This window comes from Sciurus vulgaris (assembly GCF_902686455.1).
Source record: "Sciurus vulgaris genome assembly, chromosome: 11".
Classification (NCBI taxonomy): Eukaryota; Metazoa; Chordata; class Mammalia; order Rodentia; family Sciuridae; genus Sciurus; species Sciurus vulgaris.
The window spans coordinates 118,989,258-119,014,626 of record NC_136472.1 but is presented as its reverse complement, the minus strand read 5'-3'; the positions used below and the strand labels follow the sequence as shown (position 1 = coordinate 119,014,626).

General features: G+C 36.7%; 1 protein-coding gene and 2 pseudogenes across 3 annotated transcripts; 1 reads left to right on the top strand and 2 right to left on the bottom strand.

Annotated features, from left to right (window-relative positions):
- Positions 1 to 4,241: 4,241 nt before the first annotated feature.
- On the bottom strand, positions 4,242 to 5,152 carry LOC306638596 (olfactory receptor 8G3-like; annotated as a pseudogene). The gene has a single exon. The product of its transcript is annotated as an olfactory receptor 8G3-like (transcript).
- A 7,810-nt stretch (positions 5,153 to 12,962) lies between these two features.
- LOC306638595 (olfactory receptor 10N1) lies at positions 12,963 to 13,892 on the bottom strand (the record flags this gene model as incomplete). The annotated part of the gene is made up of 1 exon (XM_079101796.1): positions 12,963 to 13,892. One exon carries the CDS (start codon positions 13,890 to 13,892, stop codon positions 12,963 to 12,965), a length of 930 nt encoding a protein of 309 aa, XP_078957922.1.
- Positions 13,893 to 13,937: 45 nt separating this feature from the next.
- On the top strand, positions 13,938 to 22,139 carry LOC306638594 (protein FAM220A-like; annotated as a pseudogene). Its single transcript has 4 exons — positions 13,938 to 13,962; positions 18,278 to 18,428; positions 20,024 to 20,602; positions 21,905 to 22,139. The product of its transcript is annotated as a protein FAM220A-like (transcript).
- Positions 22,140 to 25,369: the final 3,230 nt, after the last annotated feature.

The window sequence follows — 25,369 nt, the reverse complement described above, 5'->3', positions numbered from 1 at the left end:
GTGGGAGAAAATCTTTTCCACACACACTTCAGAAAGAGCACTAATCTCCAAAACTTATAAGGAACTTACAAAACTTTACACCAAAATACAAAGAACCTAATCAATAAATGGGCCAAGGAACTAGACAAACACTTTAAAGAAGAAGATATATAGGCAATCAATAAATATATGAAAAAGTGTTCAACATCTCTAGTAATTAGAGAAATGCAAATTAAAACAACTCTAAGTTTTCATCTTACAATGTTTTCTTCATTCATCTGTTAATGGACATTTAAGCTGGTTCTAGTATATGACTATTGTGAAAGGTGCTGCTATAAACATGGGCATGTACCACTATAACATGCTAACTTTAACACTTTACCAAGGTGTGACGTAGCTAGGTCATATGGTGGCTACACTACTAATTATTTTAGTCAGCTTTTTCACTGCTGTGACCAAAAGATCTGACAAGAACAGTTAGAAGAGGAAAGATTTTTGCGGGGGTTCGCAGTTTCAGAGGTCTCAATGCATAGACAGCAGGCTCCATTCCTTGGAGCTTGAGGTGAGGCAGAGCATCGTGGTGGAAGTACATGGTGGGGGAAAGCTGGGGACATCACTAGGAAGCAGAAAGAGACTAAGCTCAACTTACAAATTATATATCCAAAAAGCATGTCCACAATGACCCACCTCCTCTAGCCACAACTTACCTGCCTACAGTCACCACTCAGTTAATCCCTATCAGGGAATTAATGCACTGATTGGTTAAGGCTCTCATAACCTATTCATTTCATCTCTAAATCTTCTTGCATTGTTTCAAATATGAGTTTTGGGGAGCACTTAATATAAACCATGCACTAGTACTTTGAGAAAACTCCATACTGATTTCCACAGTGGTTGTACTGATTTACAATCCTAATAACAATGTATAACTGATCCTTTCTCCCCATATTCTTGTCATTATGCATTTTTTTGTATTATTGATGATTGTTCTTCTAACTGGAGTAAGATGAAATCTCAGGGGATTTTTGAATTGCAATTCCATGATTATTAAAGATGTTAATTTTTTTTCCACGAGTGTACTAACCATTTGTACTTCTTTGCAGAAATATCTGTTTAGCTCATTTATCCATTTATTGATTAGGTTATTTTGTTTTCCCAGTGTTAAGTTTCTTGAGTTTTTAATGTATTCTGAATATTACTCCTCTGGAAGAAAGTAGCTAGCAAAGATTTTTCTCCCATTCTGTAGGTTCTATTTTCATGTTCAAGATTGTTTCCTCTTCTTTGAGGAAGGTTTTTAATTTGATACCATCACATTTATTAATTCTTGACATTACATCTTGAACTTTAGGGGTCTTATTGAGAAAGTCACTGTCTGCACCTATTTGTTGGAGTGCTGACACTACATTTCTTCTGGTATATACAAAGTTTATGCTATAATTCCTAGGTTTTTGAACCATTTTGAGTTGATTTATGTGCAGGGTGAGAGATGGATATTTGGTTTCATCCTTTTACATATGAATAATCAATTTTTCCAACACGATTTTTTAAAAGACAGTCTTTTCTCCATGGCATGTGTTTTGCACCTTTGTCCAGAATCAGATGATTATATCTCTGTGGGTCTGTCTCTGTGTCTTCTATTCTGTTCCATTTTTCTTTATGTCTGTTTTATGCCAATACCATGCAGCTTATGTTGGTATAGTGCTGCAGTATAATTTGAGGTCAGTTTTTGTTTTTGCTTAGAATTATTTGGCTGTTTTGGATCTTTCATTCTTTCTAATAAATTTTAAGATTGTTGTTTATAGAGCTGTTAAAGAAAAAGTATCATTGATAATTTGATGGCCATTGCATTGAAGCTATATGTAGCTTTTGGTAACACAGTCATTTTAACAATATTAATTCTGTTTATGCATGAACACTGGAGAGGGGATTTCCATTTTCTGAGGTATTATTCGATTTCCTTCTTCAGTGTTCTATCATTTTCCTTGTAGACTTCTCTTGCCTCCTTTGTATATTTCATTTGAATCACAAGTAACACTATAATTCAGTACAATGCTACACCAAATGTTAAAAATGAGAGGAAAAAAAAAGTGAATCATCTATGGCTTAATACAAGTATTGGATAACACAGAAGATATAGTCATTTCTGGTATTGATTCTTCTTTTCTCTCTCAGTAATAAACATTCTGAGTTTTAGTTGACACCCATCATCTACATATTCATGACATTTCTCAACTCCTTTTGTCACTGTTTGTCTACGTGAGTTAGATCTTATCTAAGAGACACAGAATGAGGTGAGATTTTATCACTGTCAGACAATGATGTACAGATCGAGACATTCCCTTCTCTGTCCATATATTTCTGTCTGATGGTTAGTTGGTGGAGAAGAAGGGTGAATCTGGAGACATTGAGAACACAAAAATGCAATAGAACAATAATTTAAAACAATCATTTAAAATGTGCCATGGCACTAACCCTGAATCATTTGCTGGCTTAAGGCAACATTTTATGGGTGTGTGTTTGTGTGTGTATGTGTGTGTGATGCACATCCAAACCTAATCCTGATAATGCAGAAGGTGAAGTATTATTTTACCCAACATTTGTTCCTGTGACATCCCAAATAACTCTGAAAAAGGTAATTATAAGATGAATTATTTTGTTTTGAAAATAATGCATATTTGTATCAGAATAATGAAAGACAAACTAGGAAAGAAAACATTATCCAAATGTATCACAGTTTTTAGTGAAAGAACACTCTATTGTGCCATTTTTAATTATTAAAACTTGATTTATGTATTCTATCATAATTGTGTTTAATAAGTCTTATTAGTCTGTTTTTCCCTTTTGTAATAACTGTCCTTCTTCCTGCTTCTTGTATGACTATTTTTTTAAAGATGGTAGATCTTCCATGGAATTCTTTAGATAGTTATGTTAATATTTTAAAGGCATGAAAGTCAGCAAAATTACTATAGTAAGTTCAGAAACTTTTGTTCTTATAAGCATATATAACAGTATAAATGCATATATAAATACTGGGAAAGCTAAAAATGCAATAAAGTTATATTAGGCAGTTACTCAACAATATGAAAAAATATACTATTTGTTTTTTGTTTAACCTCTAGAATAATAGAATTGAAATTGTATATACATGAACCTCATAAAATATTTCTGAGCAAGACATGGGCAATACACACATACACACAAGTGGTACACGATAGTATATACACAATATGAATCACTTGTATATATACATTCATGTATTGATAAATGTGCACATAAGGATATTTTAGTAGGAAAATAAACAGGGTATGAAGAAAATAACGGATCATGACATGGAAAATGACGAATTTTCTCCTAGTTTTCAGTAAGTTGCATACCCTTGACTCTCTCATTGCACTTTTTAGATTTATAGGGTGACATAAAAGTGACATTACATTGACGTGCTCATGTCACATCTTTGATGGCAAAACAAGCAGTATTTTCTTTTACAAATTAGATGAGATAATCAGAAACTATATCATAAGTGTAGGAAAAAATAAGATTTTGGGGGATTTGGAAAAATAAGAATGGAATTGACAGAAAATAGAGGTGGTAGCACGGTCCTGAAATTGTGCAGCAAAGAAAGCTGCATAGATACACGTCAAAATACGCATGGTGCTTCCAATCTTGTATATTATTGGCAATATCTTGCCTGTGTTATGTTGTTCTGGGTAGGAACTATCTTATTACCAATTATATGTCTCCATATTCCTTAATGTAGTTCTATGATATTAATAAGTATTAAGGATTATATTTTTATAATCTAAATAGTGAAAACTACTTATTTTAAAGATCACATTTTCAAAAATATCTACCAATACACGTAGTTAAAAAGGCCAGGTACACAAAGCAATGGGAATACCAAAGGATAATGATAAGATGTATTTATTCTCTAAATTAGGGCAAGTGTACATTGCCCATGAAGACTCATCTTCCAAACATGTAAAAGATGAACAACCACCTTGAGGACATTGAAGAATTTTAAAAAATTATTTAGATATGATGCAGGACACGCTAGGTAGATAGATTCTGGACATCCCAGAGAGCTGCTGCCCTTCTTGTTCTAATCCTATGAATCGTCTTACCATTGACGACTTTCTTACAAATATTCATCTGCTAGAAGCAATGTGATGACTTGTGGATGTTTATTGTTCTTAATGGACTATTTCCTTAACAAAATTCTATAATTTTTTCCTAAGCAAAATACTCATTTTAAGTGGGAAATTTTATTTTATAAGGAGCTTATTTAGGGCATCTTTGACATCTTTATTCCTCAGGTTATAGAACATAGGATTCAGAATGGGAACAATAAAAGTGTAAAATACAGAGGAAAATTTCCCTTGATCCATGGAGGTGTCTGATGTTGGCTGCAGGTACATGAATGCTGAAGAACCAAAGAAGAGAGCAACCACTGAGATGTGGGAGCTGCAGGTGCTGAAGGCTTTGGCTCTGCCCTCAGTGGAGCAAATGTGCAGGATGCTGGCAATGATGAAGATGTAAGAGCTGAGGATGGTCAGAATTGGAACAATGATGTTAAATATGCTTAAGCATAGACCTACTGCCTCATTTACAGGAGTGCTCCAGTAATGGAAAAGGATCGCAGAGGAAATGATTTTTTACATCATAGTTACAGAAAAGCACTTCTTAGCATGTAAAAAGTGTGAGCTATGGCACAAATCAAGCACATGCTGTACACCCAAACTGCCACCCAGAAACAGACTTGATTAGACATGGCTACATTGTAAATCAAGGGGTTTCGGATAGCAACATAGCAGTTATATGCCATGGCAGTCAACATGTGACATTCTGAAATTACAAAAATGGTGAAGAAGTAGAACCAAGTTATGCAGTCAGGGTAGGAAATGGTATTTTTCTCTATCACAAAGCTCACCAGAACTTGTAGGTAATGACAGTGGATTGGCAGAGATCAATAAAGAAGAGACTGCTGAGGAGGTAGTACATTGGGGTGTGCAAGTGAGAGCTGAGCCCAATCAGTGTGATCATGCCCAGGTTCCCCAGCACTGTGAGCACATAGATTCCTAGGAAAAGAAGGAACAGGAACAGCCAGAGCTCTGATTTGTCTGTTAATGCAGGCAGGATAAACTCAGTCATTTGTAGAATGATTTCCTTCTGCCATTCTCTTCTGACAATTCTAAGTAGGAAGAGAAGAAAAATTTTGAAATAGGTATTTATTATCCAACCACTTTGGGTGAAATAAAGTTCAAGTCTCTTCAGACGGTGGTCTCCATTTCTTTCCTACTCTTGTACTATGTTAGCAGTCAAGGACATTAAGCTCACAGGAATGTGTGACATGTAAATTAATATCACAACTATCCCTATTTGTGTTCTTGTTTTAAGATTTGATATTGGTATTACCTAGTCCCTGAACTCCCACCAAAGTACTCTGATAAGTAACAAAATAAAATAATGATATAGCAGAAGCATTTGCAAGAAATCCATAGTCAGCCTAGTGGTGTAGGACCAAAAGAATTTGCCCCTAAGATAATGAACAAAACAAGATCTCCACTCCCTGCACTGCTACCACTATCATGCTAGAATTTCTTGCAAGGGCAATTAGGGCAGAAAAAAAATTGAAAGACATACAGATTGTAAAGCAAGAAGTATCACTCTCTCCATTTGTATATTTGTAAGTGAAATAATATAATATTTATTATAATACATATAATAAATATAATATTTATAAATAAAATAATATTTAAAAATAACAATATAATATTCACTGAAAAATTGCATAGAATCTGTATAAAGGAACTATGAAAATAATTAAAATTTAGCACAGTGGTAGCATATAAGACTGACATAAAAATTTAATTATATTTCTACAAACTTTCTTTGAACAATAAAATATACATTTGCAATAACATAAAAAATGAGAAAATATTTATGGAAGACAGTGCACATAAAATTACTATAGAGTGTCAAATGGAATTGAAACCATTCATAAAAGGAAAGACATTCCTGGTTCATGAATTAAACAACAACTTAGCCCGCTGTAATGGCATATGCCTGTAATCCCAGTGACTTGGAAGACTGAGGCAGGAACAACAACAACAACAACAACAAAAAACTAACAAGAAAGAAAAAAGAAAAAAAAAAAAACAAAACTCAAGTTTGGGTAAATGGTAAAAATTCCCAAATTTATCTAAAAATTATGTGACATTCTTATCAAATTCCAGTACCATTTTTCTCAGCTCTAGACAGGTTGATCAAAAGATTCCTATGTAAATGCAAGGAATGAGATAATCAGAGTGAAATAAAATAATGAATTTAAGGGTCCTACATTTTTTTTTTCATTAGAAAAGTTGCTACCAAGTTACAGTAACCATAGCAGTGTATAAAAAATATCATAAATATATGAATACACATAGATATAGAGATATACAGATCAATGCAACATAAAATTGACAATCAAGAAACAAATTCACATGCCCGACGAATCAATTGTTTTATGGTTTTCATTGAAATTCAAAATGTGAAGAACAATTTTATCAACAAATGTTGCTGGCAAAATTTGGTGGATGCGTGTAAAAAAATCTATTTGAACCTCCTTCTTATACACAAAAGTAAACTCAAATGAACCATCATTCTAAATGTAAGAAAAATAATACTAAATAAGACAGAAGACTAAATCTTTGTGTCCTTGGATTTGATAATTGTTCCTTTGATAAAATGTTGAAATCAAAGACTACCCTAGGAAAAATGTAAATTGTATATCACAAAAATTAAAATGTTTTTCCTTAAAGGATGCCATTCAGAAAGTTAAAAGAGTACACAGTATTGAAACAAAATTCAAGTAACATAACTAAGGTATCAATCAAACTCAGGTTAGATAAAGAAATCTTACAATTAAACAACTAAAAGGACAAACAGTCCAATTGAAAATAGGTCAGAGGGTCTGAGTAAACATTCTTCTCATTGAGATACACAAATGACCAATAATCGCCTGAACATATCTTCAGCATCATTTATTATTCAGGGAATTTAAGTCAAAACCCCAGGAAGATTGCACATTCATCATGACAGTTTGACAAGAACAGTGAAAAAATGTGACCCTTCATCCATTGTTGGTGGGTCTGCACAATGGCACACACGGTCAGGAAGAGTTTAGGTGCTTTACAAGTTACAAAACAGAGTTACCTTTTGGCCTGGTAAAGTCACTGTTGAGCACATGCTTACAGATTTTAGACACACATCCACAAAAAAGCCTGGGCCTGTATATGCATACTCAGAGCAACTTTACTTATAAGAGACAAAAGAGAACAGCCACCCAGATGCCCATCCACTGATGGATGAACAAGCAAAACGTAGAATAACCATACAAAGGAGCATTATTCTGCAATGGAAGAAATAAGTGCTGAGAAGTGCCATGTCATGAGTTGACCTGAAACAGGTTAAGTGAAAGAAACCAGGCACAAAAGGCCATAGGTGGTGTGATTCCCCTTAACCAGTATCCAGAACAGGCCAAGTTATGGAGACACAGAGTAGCTTAGGGTCTGCCAGAGACTGTGGAGGGGAGTTTCTGGGATGGGAATACTAAGGGGTACTGGGGTTTATCTGAGGTTTGATGAGAGTATTCTGCAATGGCACATGGTGGTGGTTGTATAACTATGTGGACATAATAAAAATTACTGAATTATACAGTTGAAAATGGTGACTTTTATAATATGCTAGTGATATTTGAAGAATATGTTATAATAATTACAACCACAGCAAAACAATAGCAACACCATGCTGACCATAAAATGCATTCCATCACAACCTATTCATCCTTAGCTCTCACCATCTAGGTTATGCCTTCTGTATGCCTGGACTTACACCGAATATGCTCATTTTAGGGAATATTTTTTACAAAGCAGTGTAGCACTTCTTTCTACCTCCACAAATAAATGAAAATATGCTGTATTGTCGAGGAAGTGATATTTTTCCCTAACATAGGCTACTTTTCTCTCTAATACACAGACAAGAAAAGCCTAGCACTTTCTAGCCATTGACTATTAAGTTGTAGACACAAAGCAGACACATAGCCAGTTTAACATGTTTCTTTTGTGTCATCTATCAGAGAAAAAAATGAAGTACAAAAAAATAAGAACAAATATGATAGAAGAAAACTGACTCATATTGTAATTGAGGATATTATCTGGAATACCCAGAAGAATTAAGTGAGGTACCAGGAATTTGCTTCCTGATGTCTCCTCTCTTCTGACTCATCAGTGGGTCACCTCCTGCAGAGGGCAGCCATCCCCAATTCCGGGCCCATTCTGCACTAGAAAAGCTGAAAAACATCTTGAGTAGGAAATTTAAACTCGTGATTGAACCAAACTGCTGTTGACTTTGTAAACTCAGAAATGAGAGTTTCCTACTTAAGTTTTATAAAACCTCACTTATTTAATTGAATGTATATCCTGATTTTACCTCAATTTATGAAGTGGTGTCAGTTATCACAGTTGTGAGTTCCCATATTCAGCCTCTTCCCTCTCTCTTCTGTGTGTGCTCTTTTATTTTCTATCATTCCACCATGGGATAATGAGGATAAAGACCTTCACTGAAGGGACCCTCAATCTTGGTCTTCCAGACCTTGAGCTAAATAAATTTTGGTCACTAGCCATTACTCAGTCTGTGGTATTCTGCTACAGTAGCATGAAATGGACTAACACATATCCTCCCATAATTCCAACTCTTCACACTTTCCAGCTGACTGCTTCTCTGTGCTCCTGGCTTCTCACAAGGCCTTCCCACTGAATACTAACCCCCATCACAGTAGCTCCCTTACCTGCTCTCCAGTCATTGTAAATTTGTCTGCAGGATGGGTCTCTGAGTGATCCCAAGGCAACAGCGCCCCCTGATGTCTGACTCTGACACATGCTCTTCACTCCTACTGCTTCCTGTCCTGCTCTGCTAATATCCTAGGTGTTTGAAAGACTTGGAGCTTTGTGGGGAATTCCCAAATAAACTGCCTTGCATGAGTAGTCTTGGCCTCCATTTGTCTGATTCATCTCAGAAATGAATGAACCAAAAGTAAAATAAAAAACAGGGAGAAAAGGTTTCTCTGTTTCTTAACAGTTAATTGAGGTAGAATTGATATGAAAATAACTGTATATATTTAATATATGTAATTTAATCCATTTGGACATAACCATTGTATACCACCACCATAATCATTGTAATTAACACATCTATCACCTCCCAAAATATCCTGTGAAACTTTGCTTTTTTTTGTTGTTGTTTTTTGTTGTTGCTGTTGTTGTTGTTTGCAGTAAGAGTACTTATGAGGTTTACCTTCTTTGATTTGGAAAAGCAAAATACCATATTTTTAGCCATAGATATCATACTCTATTGAACCTCTTTAGGACTTGCTCATCTAAAATAAGATGATTAATAACTATTGAATAACTAGTCCCTGTTTCACCCACCTCTGAGCCCCTGGTTACCATTATTGTATCTCTGCTTTATTTGATTTGATGCTAGAATAGTTGATATTCAATTTCAACAAATTGTGCAAAGGATTTCCTACAGAGAAAAGGATATTTCAGAGGAGAAAATCAACTCTTAGCTTGGCGTATCAGGGAAGGCTTTTATGAAGAAATGATGTTCAGCTTATGTCCTGGGAGATGTATTATTTGGATTCATAGATGTAAATGAAATGAATATGCCGAGCGGTAGGAGCAAGAATACCAACACTCAGAGTCACCAAAGGCTGGGCCTATACATGTGAGAAAGTCACCAAATTCAGGACTTATAAACCAGCAGAACATGTGCAATATAACCAAACATGGCAGTAGAGTAGTTTAACTTAAAAATTCTATCTATATCTGTGAGGTCCACTTAATTTATAGCATTATTTGAGCCAGTAGTGTCCTGTTGATGTTATTTCTGGTTGTTGTCTCTTGTTGAGAGGGTTGTGCTGAAATTATCAATTATTATTGTATTGCATGTATCTGGGAATTAATTAAAGAAGAGCTTGCTTTATGTAATTATATTACATAATATAATTTATGATATTTATGGCATAAATATTTACAATCATTGCATCTTCTTGTTGAGTTTTTCCTTTAACAAATTGTAGTAGTATTTGTCTCCTTTGTTTAATTTTTGCTTGAAATCTGCTTTTTTAGATAAGAGAATAAACCACTCCTCTTTATTTTTCAACTCCATATATGTGGAATATCTTTTTCCATTCTTTTACTTTCAGTCACTGAATATCTTTGTCCTCAAGATGAGAATCTTGCAAACCACGCATGGTTAGATATTGCTTTTCTATAAATTCAGTTTTTGGATTGGAGAGTTGAAACCATTTTCATTCACTGTTTCTGTAGAGAGATGTTTATGGTTTCCAATCATTTTGGTTTATTTCATAGATAAATTTTCTTCTTATTGTTTATTTGCTTAATTGCCTTTCTGGGGAACTTCATCTATTTGAGAACTCTAGAGTTAATTTTTGAGTTCTTACTTGTGTAGTATATCTTTACTATTTTCTGTAATGCAGGATTCGTTGTCATGAATTCTTTCAATTTATTCTGATCTGGAGAATTTTTATTTCTTCTTTGATGTGGAATGAAAACTTTGCTGAATATATCAACCCTGGCTGACAATTATTTTCTTTGGAACTTGACTTAGTTCATTTCAAAGCTTCCTGACTTTTACAGTTTGAATAAACAAGTTTTAAGTGACTCTAAATTAACCTATCTCTTAATGTGATATTATGTATTTCACATGCAGTTCTTAATGCTCTAACCATATTCTCCATGTTAGTCATTTTGATTTTGATATATATTGGAAAGTTTTTTTTTCACCTATTTGGCTTCTATATGCTTTCTTACATGTGTCTATCCAACTCATACCTAACATTTGGAAACTTATCTGCTATTATTTCACTGAAGATGTTCTTAAGGCCTTTAGAATGTTTTTCTATGTCTTTGTTATGAGGACTCAAGTTTGGCCTCTTAATGTTGTCTTGAGTTCTTGTATATTCTGATCATGGTGTTTTCTTTATTGTCTGCTAAATATTCCAACTAAAATACACTGTTATCTAGTCCTGATTTTCTTTTTCTACACAATCTAGTCTTTTGGTGATAATTTCAATTGAATTCTTTATTTGATTCATTACGTCTTTCATTTCCAGGAGTTCTGAATGGTTTATTTTCAGAATCTCCCTTTTGACTGATTTGTTTATTCATTTCCTTTATTTGCCCTCTTAATTTATTAATTCTTTTTAGCTCTTTAATACTCTAATGATCAATTTCTTGAAGTATTTCTCTGAAATTCTTCCCCTTCCACATCCTTGTTTCCCTTTATTTAGGATTGTAACTTTGGAGAGGGAGGAGTCTTGTTGTCTGATACCTCCAATGTCTCTTAGTGTTTCACGAAGAATTGCTACTTTCATATTGGCTTTTCTTGGACCATCTGTGTGGTCCCTTTCTCTGATCCTGTTGTAGGAGTGTCCAAGTGTATGAACAGAAGTCCTCCTCTAGAAATTTGTACTTGGGACCTAGTCATTGGTTTGGAACTTTTGTCTAACGTATTCTATGTGCTAAAGAATTTTTGAAGCTTGAGTGGGGTTAGTTAGTGTGGAAGAAGGTTCTCTGTCACTTTTTTGAATTGTGGGTAAAGTTCAGCCACCTAGATTCTACCCTGTGAATTTGAGTTACTTCTCAGACATTCCGAGAGAAGTTCTTAAATTTATTAGTAGTCCTTTCTACCTGAATGAGATGGATGCCTAGGTTGCTGATTTTTGTCTAATTTTTGTTCCTTATATGTTTTTAGAGGCATAAAATCAAGCATATCTATAACTGAATTCTAAATTTAGACTCATAATTTTTTAATGAGCCTGTACCTACCTAACAATAATTTATGATGACTTTCTTCATTAAGTTTGTGCTATTCACAAGTACATTTATTGCATAGTGTTCTAGTATTTGAGGGTTTTTTTGTTGTTTGTTTTATTTTAGTTTTCAGTGATTTATATGAAACGTGACAGAAGTTCTTGGGGTCTCTTAAAGATACCTCCCCCGAGAAAGGTTTTACTCTGCTAATGCTGGGTCAATACACTAGGAGCAGGCATTCTTGATCCAATTAGGGTCTAATAGACTTCAGTCATGGTGATTCTCCTCTACTTCTCAGTGTAGTCCAACAGGGATCTCTCCAAAACCTGAGAGGCAGGTCACCTCCACTTCGTGGCCCCATTTGCTGTTGTTCCTTTTATCTCAGTGAAGGAATTCAGGTAATGAGGTGTCTAAACGAGAAACAGGTCATTCAGGGCAATCATACAGTAAACGGATTAACACAGAGGTTTTAGGGTCAACTGGGTATGAGTGTGAGGTCTGATTTTCTGATTAATTCATAATACTGTAATCCTGTATTTTCTGTAATCTCAAAGTTTTTTTTAAAGAAAATGTGAATTTATGTGGGTGAGGTAAAAATCAAATAAGATGAGGGATTTGAAAATTTCATCACAGAACCTAGGATACAGGTCAGATGCTGTAAATGTTAATGATACATTGCAAAATAGAAATACTGAAATGATTGCAGGCAAAAGAGAAAACAAATTAATTGTAAGTCAAACAAGAGTATTTCTGGATGACTGAATTGGCAGAGAGGGCCATTGGAGGGCATTTCTTAGACTGCTCCTACTGAATATTCAATCAGGCAAAATTGACTACCCATCACAGGGACAAGAAATCCATCTCCAGCTGCTTGCCATGCTCTTTGGACTTCTTACCCAGGATAAAGGATTAGAGAATAATATGAGAATTAAGTATGAGGTTTCAGCAACTACAGACACTCACCAAGATAGAAAATCATTTTAGGCAAACAAATATATGGCTTGCAGGTGAAGTTTCCCATTGTGCATATATTTATTTCAGAGAAGGGCATAGAAGGTTGGTGTTCAGGGACATTAGATTTTTAAAATCCAATACAAACTCCATAATTCATTCCTGAACAGTAAGAACATTTCGGAACACTCTTTTCAAGGAACTTTTCACTTCTTTGTTCCTTAAAGAGTAGATTAACGAGTTCAGCATGGGTGAGACAATGTTATTTAGTATTTGCACCACGGCCCCAAGCAGAGGGTTGGGTGTGCGCTGCAGGTAGATGATGATGACAGGTCCGTAGGCACAGAGGATGGCAGTGAGGTGGGCACTGCAGGTGGAGAAGGCCTTCCGCCTGCCCTCTGCTGAACGGATCCTCAGAATGGCGATCCCAATGTGAGCGTAGGAGACACAAACGCTGAATAAAAGCACTAAAGCCAGGAGGCCAACATTAATGGAGCCCACTCTCTTTGCCAGAGAGCTGTCTGTACAAGCCAGGGGTAAAATGGCAGGGATGTCACAAAAGAAGTGGTCCACCCGATTGGGACCACAGTAGGTTAAGTGAAAGGTAAAGGAGGTCAGCGTGGTGGCATGGAGACACCCCACCAAGAAGGCTATCACGACCAAGCCAACACAGAGTCCAGGCTTCATGATGAGCATGTATCTTAGTGGGTGACAGATGGCAACATAGCGATCATAAGCCATGACAGAATAGAGACATCCTTCCGTGGAACCCAGAAGGTGATAGAAGAAGAGCTGGGCAGCACAGCCCTTATAAGAAATGGCTTGGCTCAGGCCAGAATTATAAATGAGCATCTTGGGACAGGTTACAGAAGGGAACAACATGTCAAAAATAGACAGAAGTCCCAAGAAGAAATACATAGGAGTGTGAAGAGTGGAGGATGAAATGATTGCTGTAAAGATGAGTAAATTTCCAAGCAAGGTGAAGAGGTAGATGAAAGAGAAGATGATCAAGAGCACCGTCTCCAGTCCCTCCGTCTGAGGTATTCCCAGGAGAATGAACTCATTCAGCAAGCTGTGATTTCCCATCTTCCTGGAAGGGGTGTTCTGGGTTCTCACAAAGAACATGAAGACATGAGTGTGGAGGCTGATGTGTGCGGTACTACTGCACATTGTCAACAAATTTCATGTAATCATAAAGTTAATGATGAAAATTTCAGAGTTTTATTCTAAAGACACTCAGGTGCTAGCAAAATGTACCTACCACTTCACATCTTTAAGGCATGCTCCTTCACACCTATGAATACGAAGCAAAAGTGAAACATTAACAAGGTGAAATAAAGGGTGGATTAAGAGAACAAAAATCTCAATATCAAACAGAAGAACACAATTTAATTAATATTCTTAACGCATCATATAATATGAATGCCCTATAATTGTCTGACCTGGAAGCTTAATTTTCTGTATTCCTTTTCAGAATATTATTGGTGTTCAAAGATGTCTGCTGATAGATACCCTAAATATTGAAGAAAGGTCAACTTGAGCACCCATGTCTGACTAGAACAATGGATTGTCATACAGGGAAAGGAGCACTAGGATTTGAGTAGTCTGAATAGCATCCTAATTAGATAATTAGATATACTCCTTAGTTTGAACATTTTGTTTCTTTCTTTCTTTGAACATTTCTTTCTTTCTTTCTTTCTTTTTTTTTTTTTTTTTTTTTTTTGACCAGGGGTTGAACTCAGAGACTTGTAACCACTGACCCACATCCCAGCCCTTTTTATTTATAATTTGATTCAGGTTCTCACTAAGTTGCTTAGGGCCTTACTAAGTTGCTAAGGTGGGCTTTGAACTTGTAATCCCCCTACCTCAGCCTCCCAAGCTACTGAAATTATAGGCATATGCCACCGTGCCCAGCTAGTTTGAACATTTTTTTTAATATCAAAATAGTTATTTTACTGAAAATAACCTAATAGTGGACTATTCAAATGTTTCCTGGGGACTTAAATTGTTTAGATATTAAATCCAAATATGAGATATTTAGATATTAATAGTGTAATGTTTGAAACCTTAGAGTCAGGAAACTAAAATCTTTCAGTACTACAACTTATGGGATTTTTGATGTAAAAAATTGTATTTAAAATAATAATCATGATAAGAATACTTAGCATTAATCAACCTTCTTCACAGATTTGTAAATACACTATCCAGTATTGTCAAATACTGAAGAACATGTTCATCACTGTATCTCAAGAATACTATATCTACTATTATTTATTATTAGAATCAAATTTTCAAATGCTCTTAAATGATTGCTTTTGTACTGACAATTATCAGTCTTTTCTAACAATTCCAGAATCTAATCATTGCAGTGGATTTGTATTTCTGTCCAAATTCCATGCCCAATGAAAAGAATTCAGATTTTAACTAAAAGACAGTGTTTTCTATTTCCACATCTAAGATGATAGGATGAAAACTGAACATCCTCAAAATTACTGGTAACTGATCATTGTCTTTTGATGGAGTGAAAAAAAAAGTGTAAAAGGTAGATGGAGGTAGAGAGTCAAGGGAAGATAATAAACTTCCCCAAGTAGAAGGAACATAAGAGAGACATGAGTAAAGTTCTGTGACACAAAGAAGAGATTTTGAAAAGCAATCAATGTAAAAATACCTGAAATAGGACAAAACTATTCACACACCATAGCCTGCTTAAGACACATTTGATCGTGCATCTTAGTTCATGAGATAATAAATTACAGAATAGAGTCACAATATGTTAATGCAATTTATTTTACTGTTGTCATGACATCAAGTCTCTAGAGACTGCTATTATTATAGTTGGCTCTTTGAGTCAGGACATTTTGTGTTTTGTGTTGGGAAAAACTGGTATTCTTTACTTTTTTTCCCCCCTAGAATAGTGTTCTTTTCCCTGTGGAGCAACATCTGAACTTGAAGTCAGTTTGTATTTGTGCAGAACTGAAGAGAAGAGCATGGCCGCTGGGGGACTTCTGTGCTCTGGGGTAGCCGCCTCTACACTGGCATAATTGGAGGTCTCTGACCAATTTCAGTCAGGCTCAATTAACAGAGGGGGAGCAGAAAGACTTCCATGAAGGTGTTTTAACATAATCCTATGAAAATATGTTTAACAAGATAGAGAAAATTTCAAAATAATATGTGATATTTAACTGTGAAAATGCAGGGGATAGACAGAGATGCAGGCAGGTGCTGGAAATTATGATAGATTAGTGAATGGGAAAATACTGTTGAAAGTGTAGGATGCTCCTATCATGGTGCTTTATGTATGGTGGATGCTCAATAAATACTTGTTATTGATTAACCCAAAGCTTTTCCCTCGAGAATTGCTATGAAGATTAAATATGGTGATATTCATGATACACTTTGGAAAGGATAAAGAATTTTACTGCTGTCTGGAGGAGAGGAGATAATGGGGAATGGCGATTAGAGAAGACAAGATTTTATGGGTGGGGACGTTTGGTTATAAATCTAGAATAGTTCTTCCTTATTAGTTTTGTGTCATTGATTTGCCTTCATTTTGCTTATATTGAAAATATGGATCATATTATATTTTAAGGGTCGTTCAGTGGATTAAACACGGTAAGGTCTTACAAGGCATCTAACAAAATGTTTGACATTTTGCAGGTACCAAGCTACTGCTATTTACTCCTTCATTCTGAGTAGGGGAAAGACACTCTTTTGCTACTCATGAGCAAAGTTGACATCAATAGTTTGGGGAAGTTTTAAAGAATACCCATTGGGCCCCATGAGATTGCTTAATTTTTCTGAGGCTCAAAAATATGTATATGATGAAGACTTGGAACCATTGCTTAAGTGCCTATTGCATCCCTCACATACCCTATACAAGTCCTGCTCCAGTTCATTCAAAACAGTGAAATATGCATTATGCTGGAATGTGATATTATGATGTACCAGGGATAGATGAGTCATATTGTTGAGGCTCAAGCAAAATTCACATGATATTTTTAAGATACAGACTCAAAGTAAAGAAAGCCTACAAGAAACTTCTCATGAAAATAACACTATGGCAGGTTGAAATTTCAATTAAAAACAATTAAGACAATGTTTGCCTTTATAACTTCAAATGTAATTTTTAAATTACTGAATATTCCATCTTACTATTTCTAGACTCACAACAGAGAATTTCATGGGCATCAGAGACACATGGAACTATGAGAATTTAAATAGTAATTTAGTGGGCACCCATAATAAAAATGGAGACAGCTTTCATTGAAGATTGAACTCAAACTAACATTATTCTAGGAAGTATAAAAAAGGCATAATCAAAAGAATTTGCATTAGAGGTCTAAAGGCCTAAGTTCAAAATCCTTTTTTTTTTTTTTATTAATGGTTTGACTTTGGACTAGTAGTTCATCATTTCTCTAATTCAACTTCTCCCTGTAAAGAAGCATAAAGTTTTTCCTGCACAGTAGCTTCACCTTTAACTACTCAGTTAAAGTTCATCATTCCAAGCAGGACACTTTTAAGAGTAAGAGGAGATAAAATTAAGAGCTTAAACAGAATGACAAGGGTAAAACAGGGAAGTTCAGGCCAACCACTGAATAGGTTTGCTTTATTGGCTCCTCGTTTATGTCCCACAAGTCAGTACTTTGACATCCACCACTAAAATGGTGTTCCCTGAGCATGTGGGATGTTCTTGAAATTGTACTTTGTACACAGTGGGAACCCACTAAATGTTTTTCAAAAAATAAGATAATATTTACTCCACCATGCAGATCAAATATGAAAATGTTCTTAAAACATTTTGATATGTAAGATATGAAATAAAATCGTTCATATCATTATATTTATGACGGAAGTCCCATGCTGATTGATTTGAGAAGGTAACTACATTGAGATGACAGTTACATCTTAAGCTCAGTGACATCACTAGAGGAGACAGGATAAGGCCAGCACAAACTAAGACTGGAAGCCAAACCTTGGGGAACACTATATTTCAGGAAAAGGGGATAGAAATGGAGGAATTGAAGAAGAAATGTATTCATTCCTCAGAAAATAAGGAAGCAAATTAGAAAAATTTTTTCATATCTTTGTTTCATGAAGATATTATTTTCTCCACATCAAGGAGCATATCCAACTAATACTGAACCCTCAGCAATTCTGTGGCACTTGGAACATGATAGATGTTGAATTAATTAGGACAGAAAAAAAAAAAAACTAATAAAAGAATGTATTCCTGCATACCATGTCTGTGTGAGAGGGAATGGGGACTGGACCCTGGCCAATACACCAGAGGAGAGGGATGCCCTGAGTCATGAATTCTGCACTCCCAAGTTTTCAGAATGAAGTTGAAAGGCAAAACTTGAGAACTATGGGGAGAATTTCTGAGTACTTACATGGTGAAGAAGGTCATACTGACTCAAAAAAAGAAAAACAAGTACTTCCCTCTTTTTATCTTACTTTTTTTTTTTTGATAGGGCAGGGGGCTCTCCATCCCAAGCGTGTCTCTTCCTTAGACGCCATGGAATTGAGCTTGGACTCTCTAGCTGAAGACCTGGAGTGGTCTTTTTCATTTGCAAACAGAAAGCGAATTCTCTACATGCTTTGTGACAGAGTGATTTCCTCCAAGTCAGTGGAAGCAAAATTATCTTCTACATCTCTGGGACTTTAAATAGCTTCCTGGTCCCTCTGAAGCCTCCTCTGCAACATATCCCAAGACTCCATGAGAAAGAGCTCTGTGAACACAGGGAGCAATTAAAGACTTAATAATGAAGTAGGTCTAGAGCTACAAGTTAGTATACAGTAATCAAGACGATCTTCCAAGGAATTGGGAATCAAAGAACTTGTGAATCCCACCTGATCACCCATTTCTCTGTTTGATCACCTATTTCTCTCATTGAAACTTTGCTTCTTAGAAACCTGGGGAAATTTGGCTGCCTGTTCTTCCATTTCTCCAATTTTCTCCTATTCCCTGTCTCTTGGGGTTTCTCGTTTCTCATGGGCCAGAACTCAATTGCAAGGTGACACCAGCTTTAAGGGATGCTGGGAAATGCCTTTATTCTGAATAGCCATGGAATTGACTCTACTTGGTATGCTTACTAGTCTAAAAGAAACTGATTATCAATATTGAAGTACACCCAGCAAAGCCAAAGCATAAGGTCAGACTTGTGTGGAGAGACCTCACTGAAGTGGTCTGTTCTGTGTTGGACTACACTCAGATAATCTCATCATGATGTTTTTTCCTCCACAACTGGTCAAATCATGTCTATGATGGTGTCACCTAAAAGTATCATGGAGGTAAAAATTCCCATTCCCCAGTGAAAAGATGTTCTAACCATCATAGCATCATAGCACAAGATATCAATGTATCATGCATGTAGGGTGATTCTGGTAGGAACAAGCCTACTAGACTGCCAGTCATGTTCCTATACAGCACATACAATTATGGAGGGTACACAGGAATTGACAGTAACTATAGCTAAATAAATATTGGCTATATATTTGCTATACTATACTCTTTTATATTCTTTTCAGAGGATACTACTAATGTTTGTTTTAAAAGACCCTTAAATAAAACAATGTTCTGTGGTATGCTAGTGAAGCGAGAGTTAAAGACAGGCAGTCAGTGTAGATAGGTAATCAGGTCTGATGGCAAAAATGGAGATGGTTTTGGGTCCTGGAAATTGGAGACCGCCCCTGGGAGATTGAAATGTTAATGCCTCCAGAGACCTTTGATTACCAAGATTACCCGCTCATACTGCCCCTCCCAGAAGGTTGTTAATAAAGCACGTGCTGAGCAGACAGGAAGCTGCTCATTTATGCCCCCTGACTGCTTACCTGCCTGGATCACTCCATTTGGAGCCTCCCCCCTCTCCATCTGCTTCTCACCTTTGGCCTAGTCATGCACACAGGATGGGGAAAGGAAAGAGGGAGATAAGGAGGGAGGAGGGCAAGAGAATAGAGAAAACCTAAAATGCATAAGAGAGACAGAATGTTCTCACTACCTGGGATATGGCCCCCTTCTCTCTCCCTGCAGAAGTCTGTATTTTTTTTTTTTTTTTTTTTTTTTTTTTTTTTTTTAATAAAAGATGCTTCCTACGCTTTCCTTGGCCACCTGGCCTGGTGCCTGTACATTAGCTTTCCCTACCTCTACATCATGGCTTTCATGATGCGTAACACGTGCCTGCAGGTTCATATTGAGATCCTCCTCTGATTGACAAAAGCTCGCTACATCAAAGAACACAAAGCGTGAGGGACAAAGGAGGGGCCCTCAGCATCTGCCTGACAGAAGCAAAGAGGGAGGGAGGAGATGCCTGGGACAAACAATTATGTAGTTAGGAAAAGAACACAGAAGGGGAGCCCTTGCCCAGCAAATATATGTTTCTGGATGGATAAGTCTGTGGTTGCTGTAAATGGAAATTCACTGAATGAAGTGTTATTACTGGAAATGAAAAACTGAGTGACACTGATCTCTCGCTTCACAATGGCAACAAAGAGCTTCCATATTTGAAGAAATCAGTGGGAAGACATTTACGTCCTGCAACTGCTCCAACCAAAGCCATGGGTCTGTTCTCTGCTTCTATGGAAAAGCATCTTGCTGGGGTGTTCTGGGTGTCTGGAAAGCTCTGGGAGGAGACTGGCTAAGAGGTGGACCCAGGTCCATGCACAGCCACAGAAGACAGTGTCCCAAAGGAGAGCCCTGAGTGTCAGGCTGGCCAGTACTTCCAAAACTGTGGGAAATGGGAGTCTTTAAAGGTGAACCACCAAGTGCTCTTTGCAAGAAACTAGGCTGAGTCAGAACTGTCTTGCCTGTCCACTTCACCTTCTGAATATAGCTCTGAGGTTATTTTTAAAAGGGAGTTGTTTTCCTTTTTCCTCTTCTCCCTCTCCCCCTCCCTAATCTGGGCATGGAGACCAAGATAACCCTGAGTTATCAGTGTTTCACTGGAAGGAGATATTTGCCAGAGGATCTAGGAAGTGAATATCTCCAAAATTAGCAAGCAAATGTTAACACACCATGAGGGCACCCTGGGACTCCCTGTCAGGGTGTAGTGGGTGACTGACCCAGGCCTGGATATACAGTAAAATAAGGATGCTGTCTGTAAAAATTAATGCCTGGGAAAGGGAAAGAGAGTTCCCCTTCCTATTCCCATCAGCTGGTTTACAGGGAACCTAATTAGTACCATTTTTTCCTTTCTTTTGGGTGGTAAAGGACTTTCCCTAGGATCTAACTACTTTCCTTTGAAGTGTGACTGCGCCTGTGCAGGCTACCCAAGACTAGAGATTTACCAAAGACCTTGTAAGAGGAGCTATTCTCCCTTATCATGCTCTGCTTTTGTAAACACCCTTTCCACTAGAAAAACCCTTACACATAATCATATATCGTTTTTGGAAACATTGTGCACAACTATGTACCACTTAGACTAGAAAATTTATGGCATTAGATAGCCTATAAAGGTTTTGAAAAACTGGTAAAGGGTGCTCAGAATTTGGGGTACTGATCTCCTCTAAGCCTGCTGGTGTAAAAATGTTTGGTTTCTCCCACTCTTTGAGTGCTGTTTGCTGCTTCTTACGTGATTCACACAACCAGAGCTTTGGCATCAGATCCACCATTTTAGGTAGGAAGCCATTTTACCTATGGGGCTCCTACATTTTGATCCTGTGGCAAGGCAACTCAGCTTCCGTAAAAACATTGAGGTCATCCCCATCCCAGCCCATGATGCAACCCCTAGGAAGAACTCCTACTGCAGGTTATAAAACTGCTTTGTAAGAACCAATATGCTGCTGCTTTCCCCATGGGGACAGCCTTGTGGGTTGGCCCGTGTGCTACTGACAGTACATCTCTGTGTGAGATTCCCGTGTGTGGCATGATACTTGAACTCTGTTCGGACTTTGCGCATGTCCTTTCAAGGACGCGCCTGGAATGTAGTCCGTGAAGAGCTCCTTTAAGATGCCCTTGTCCCTCCTGATGGGCAGAATCACAACCTTTGGGCTAGGAGTCCCCTGTATTTCTCTTTTGCTAGCAAGCAATAAAACTTTTTCCTTTTTCTCAAAACTGTTTCCTTGTTATTGGATTGGCACTGGGGACAAGGACCGAGCTTTTGATTACACCTGCATTCTGTGCTGCCTGCAATGCTGCACTCTTGTCCAGAAGTACTCCCAGAGAACGAGACAAGATGTGTTTTCCTCAACCATTTAAAGCCCATGTTCTCAGAGCAAATAGTACAATTTAAGAAAAAGTTTTCATGTGTAAAAAGTACCTGAAATGGTCTACAGATAACACTGAGACTACTTAATCTACAGCCTTTTAAATTAGCAAATCCTTTATGCCATAATTAAGGTACAAGCAGAACAATAAAAAGAGTAGATTAATTTTAAAAGGTTTTTTTTTTTTTTTTCTCCCCACTAAGTCTGGATGCAGACAGCTCAGTCACTCAAGTCCTGCTTCAGTTTGTGTGACCAGGCAGAGAGTAAGCTGAGTTCACTCACCAAAAGCTGATTACACAGAATGAGATGTTTTAGCATATTTTAAATTTGCTTAAAAGACATTCGTAATTGAGAAGCACTTTCAGGCTTATATTATTGATATTATACGGGTTAATATCAGATGAGCACATGGTGATTTAACACAAAATTCTTCATGTATCTCAAGATCTTTACACATTCTAAAGGGCTAGTGTCCCAGACATTGTCTTCTCTTCTCAGTTTGTCTCAAATCACCTCCTGAAAGTGAGTATTTTTTTTTCTTAGCAAAATCAAACAGTTTATTTTTCTTTAAAGCTTTTTTTTATTTATTTATTTTTATTGCAAAACAAATGGGATACATGTTGTTTCAGTTTGGACATGGAGTAAAAGGATACCATTTGCATATTCATATATTTACATAGAGTAATGATGTTTGATTCATTCCGTTTTTTTCCTTCCCCCCAACCCTCCCACTTCTCTTTTCCCTCTATACAGTCCCTCCTTCCTCCATTCTTGTCCCCCTCCAACCCCCCAATTAAGTGTCATCATCTGCTTATCAGTGAGATCATTCCTGTTTTGGATTTTTGAGATTGACTTATATCACTTAACATGATATTCTCCAATTTCATCCATTTGCCTGCAAGTGCCATAATTTTATTATTCTTTATAGCTGAGTAATATTCCATTGTATATATATACCACGGTTTCTTTATCCATTCATCAATTGAAGGGCATCTAGGTTGGTTCCATAGTCTGGCTATTGTGAATTGAGTAGCTATGAACATTGATGTGGCTGTATCTCTGTAGTGTGCTGATTTTAAGTCCTTTGGGTATAGGCCAAGGAGTGGGATAGCTGGGTCAAATGGTAGGTCCAAGTTTTCTAAGGAATCTCCACACTGCTTTCCAGAGTGGCTGCACTAATTAGCATTCCCACCAGCAATGTATGAGTGTACCTTTTTCCCCACATGATCTCCAACACCTATTGTTGCTTGTATTCTTGATAACCACCATTCTAATTGGGGTGAGATGGAATCTTAGGGTAGTTTTGATTTGCATTTCTCTTATTACTAAAGATGGTGAACATTTTTTCATATATCTGTTGATTGCTTGTACATTTCTTCTGTGAAGTGTCTGTTCATTTCCTTAGCCCATTTGTTGATTGGGTTATTTGTATTCTTGGTGTAGAGTTTTTTGAGTTCTTTATAGATTCTGGAAATTAGTGCTGTATCTGAAGTATGAGTGGCAAAGATATTCTCCCACTCTGTAGGCTCTCTCTTCACATTGCTGATAGTTTCCTTTGCTGAGAGAAAGCTTTTTAGTTTGAATCTATCCCAGTTAATGATTCTTGCTTTTATATCTTGTGCTATGGGAGTCCTGTTAAGGAAGTCTGATCCTAAGCCAACAAGGTGAAGATGTGGACCTACTTTTTCTTCTATAAGATGGAGGGTCTCTGGTCTGATTTCAAGGTCCTTGATCCATTGTGAGTTGATTTTTGTGCAGGGTGAGAGATAGGGGTTTAGTTTCATTCTGTTGCATATGGATTGCCAGTTTTCCCAGCACCATTTGTTGAAGACAAATAGCCTGTTGAAGAGGCTATCTTTTCTCCATTGCATATTTTTGGCACCTTTGCCTAGTATTAGAAAATTGTATTTATTTGGGTTTGTGTCCATGTCCTCTATTCTGTACCATTGATCTACCTGTCTATTTTGGTGCCAATACCATGCTGTTTTTGTTAATATAGCTTTGTAGTATAGCTGAAGTTCTGGTATTGCGATACCCCCTGTTTCATTCTTCCTGCTAAGGGTTGCCTTAGCTGTTCTGGGTTTCTTATTTTTCCAGATGAATTTCATGATTGCTTGCTCTATTTCTGTGAGGTACATCATTGGGATTTTAATTGGAATTGCATTGAATCTGTATAGCACTTTTGGTAGTATGGCCATTTTGACAATATTCATTCTGCCTATCCAAGAACATGGGAGATCTATCCATCTTCTAAGGTCTTCCTTAATTTCTTTCTCCAGTGTTTTGTAGTTTTTATTGTAGAGATCTTTTACCTCTTTGGTTAGATTGATGCCCAAGTATTTTAATTTTTTTGAGGCTATTGCAAATGGAGTTGTTTTCCTCATTCCCCTTTCAGCTGTTTCGTCGCTTGCGTATAAAAATGCTGTAGATTTATGTGTGTTGATTTTATAGCCTGTTATTTTGTTGAATTCATTGATGATATCTAGAAGTTTTCTGGAGGAGGTTTTTGGATCCTCTAAATAGTGATACATGTCATCAGCAAACAGTGACAGCTTAAGTTCCTCTTTTCCTATTCCTATACCTTTAATTTCTTTAGTCTGCCTAATTGCTCTGGCTAGAGTTTCGAGGACAATGTTGAATAGAAGTGGTGAAAGAGGACATCCCTGTCTTGTTCCCGTTTTTAAAGGAAATGGTTTCAGTTTTTCTCCATTAAGAATGATATTGACCATGGGCTTAGCATAAACAGCCTTTACAATGTTCAGGTTTGTTCCTACTATCCCTATTTTTTCTAATGTTTTGAGCATGAAGGGGTGTTGTATATTGTCAAATGCTTTTTCTGTGTCAATTGAAATAACCATATGATTCTTATCCTTAAGTCTATTGATATGATGGATTACGTTTATTGATTTACGAATGTTGAACCATCCTTGCATTCCAGGAATGAACCCCACTTGATCGTGCTGCCCAATTTTCTTAATATATTTTTGGATACAGTTTGCCAATATTTTGTTAAGGATCTTTGCATCTATATTCATCAAGGATATTGGTCTAAAATTTTCTTTCCTTGATGTGTCTTTTCCTGGTTTGGGTATGAGGGTGATATTAGCTTCATAGAATGAGTTCGGTAGGGTACCCTCTTTTTCTATTTCCTGGAATAGTTTCAGAAGTATTGGAATGAGTTCTTTTTTGAAGGTCTTGTAGAACTCGGCTGAGAATCCATCTGGTCCTGGGCTTTTCTTGGATGGTAGATTTTTAATGGCTTCTTCTATTTCATTGCTTGATACTGATCTGTTTAAATCGTGTATGTCTTCATGGTTCAGTTTGGGAGGAGCATATGTCTCTAGAAATTTGTCAATGTCTTT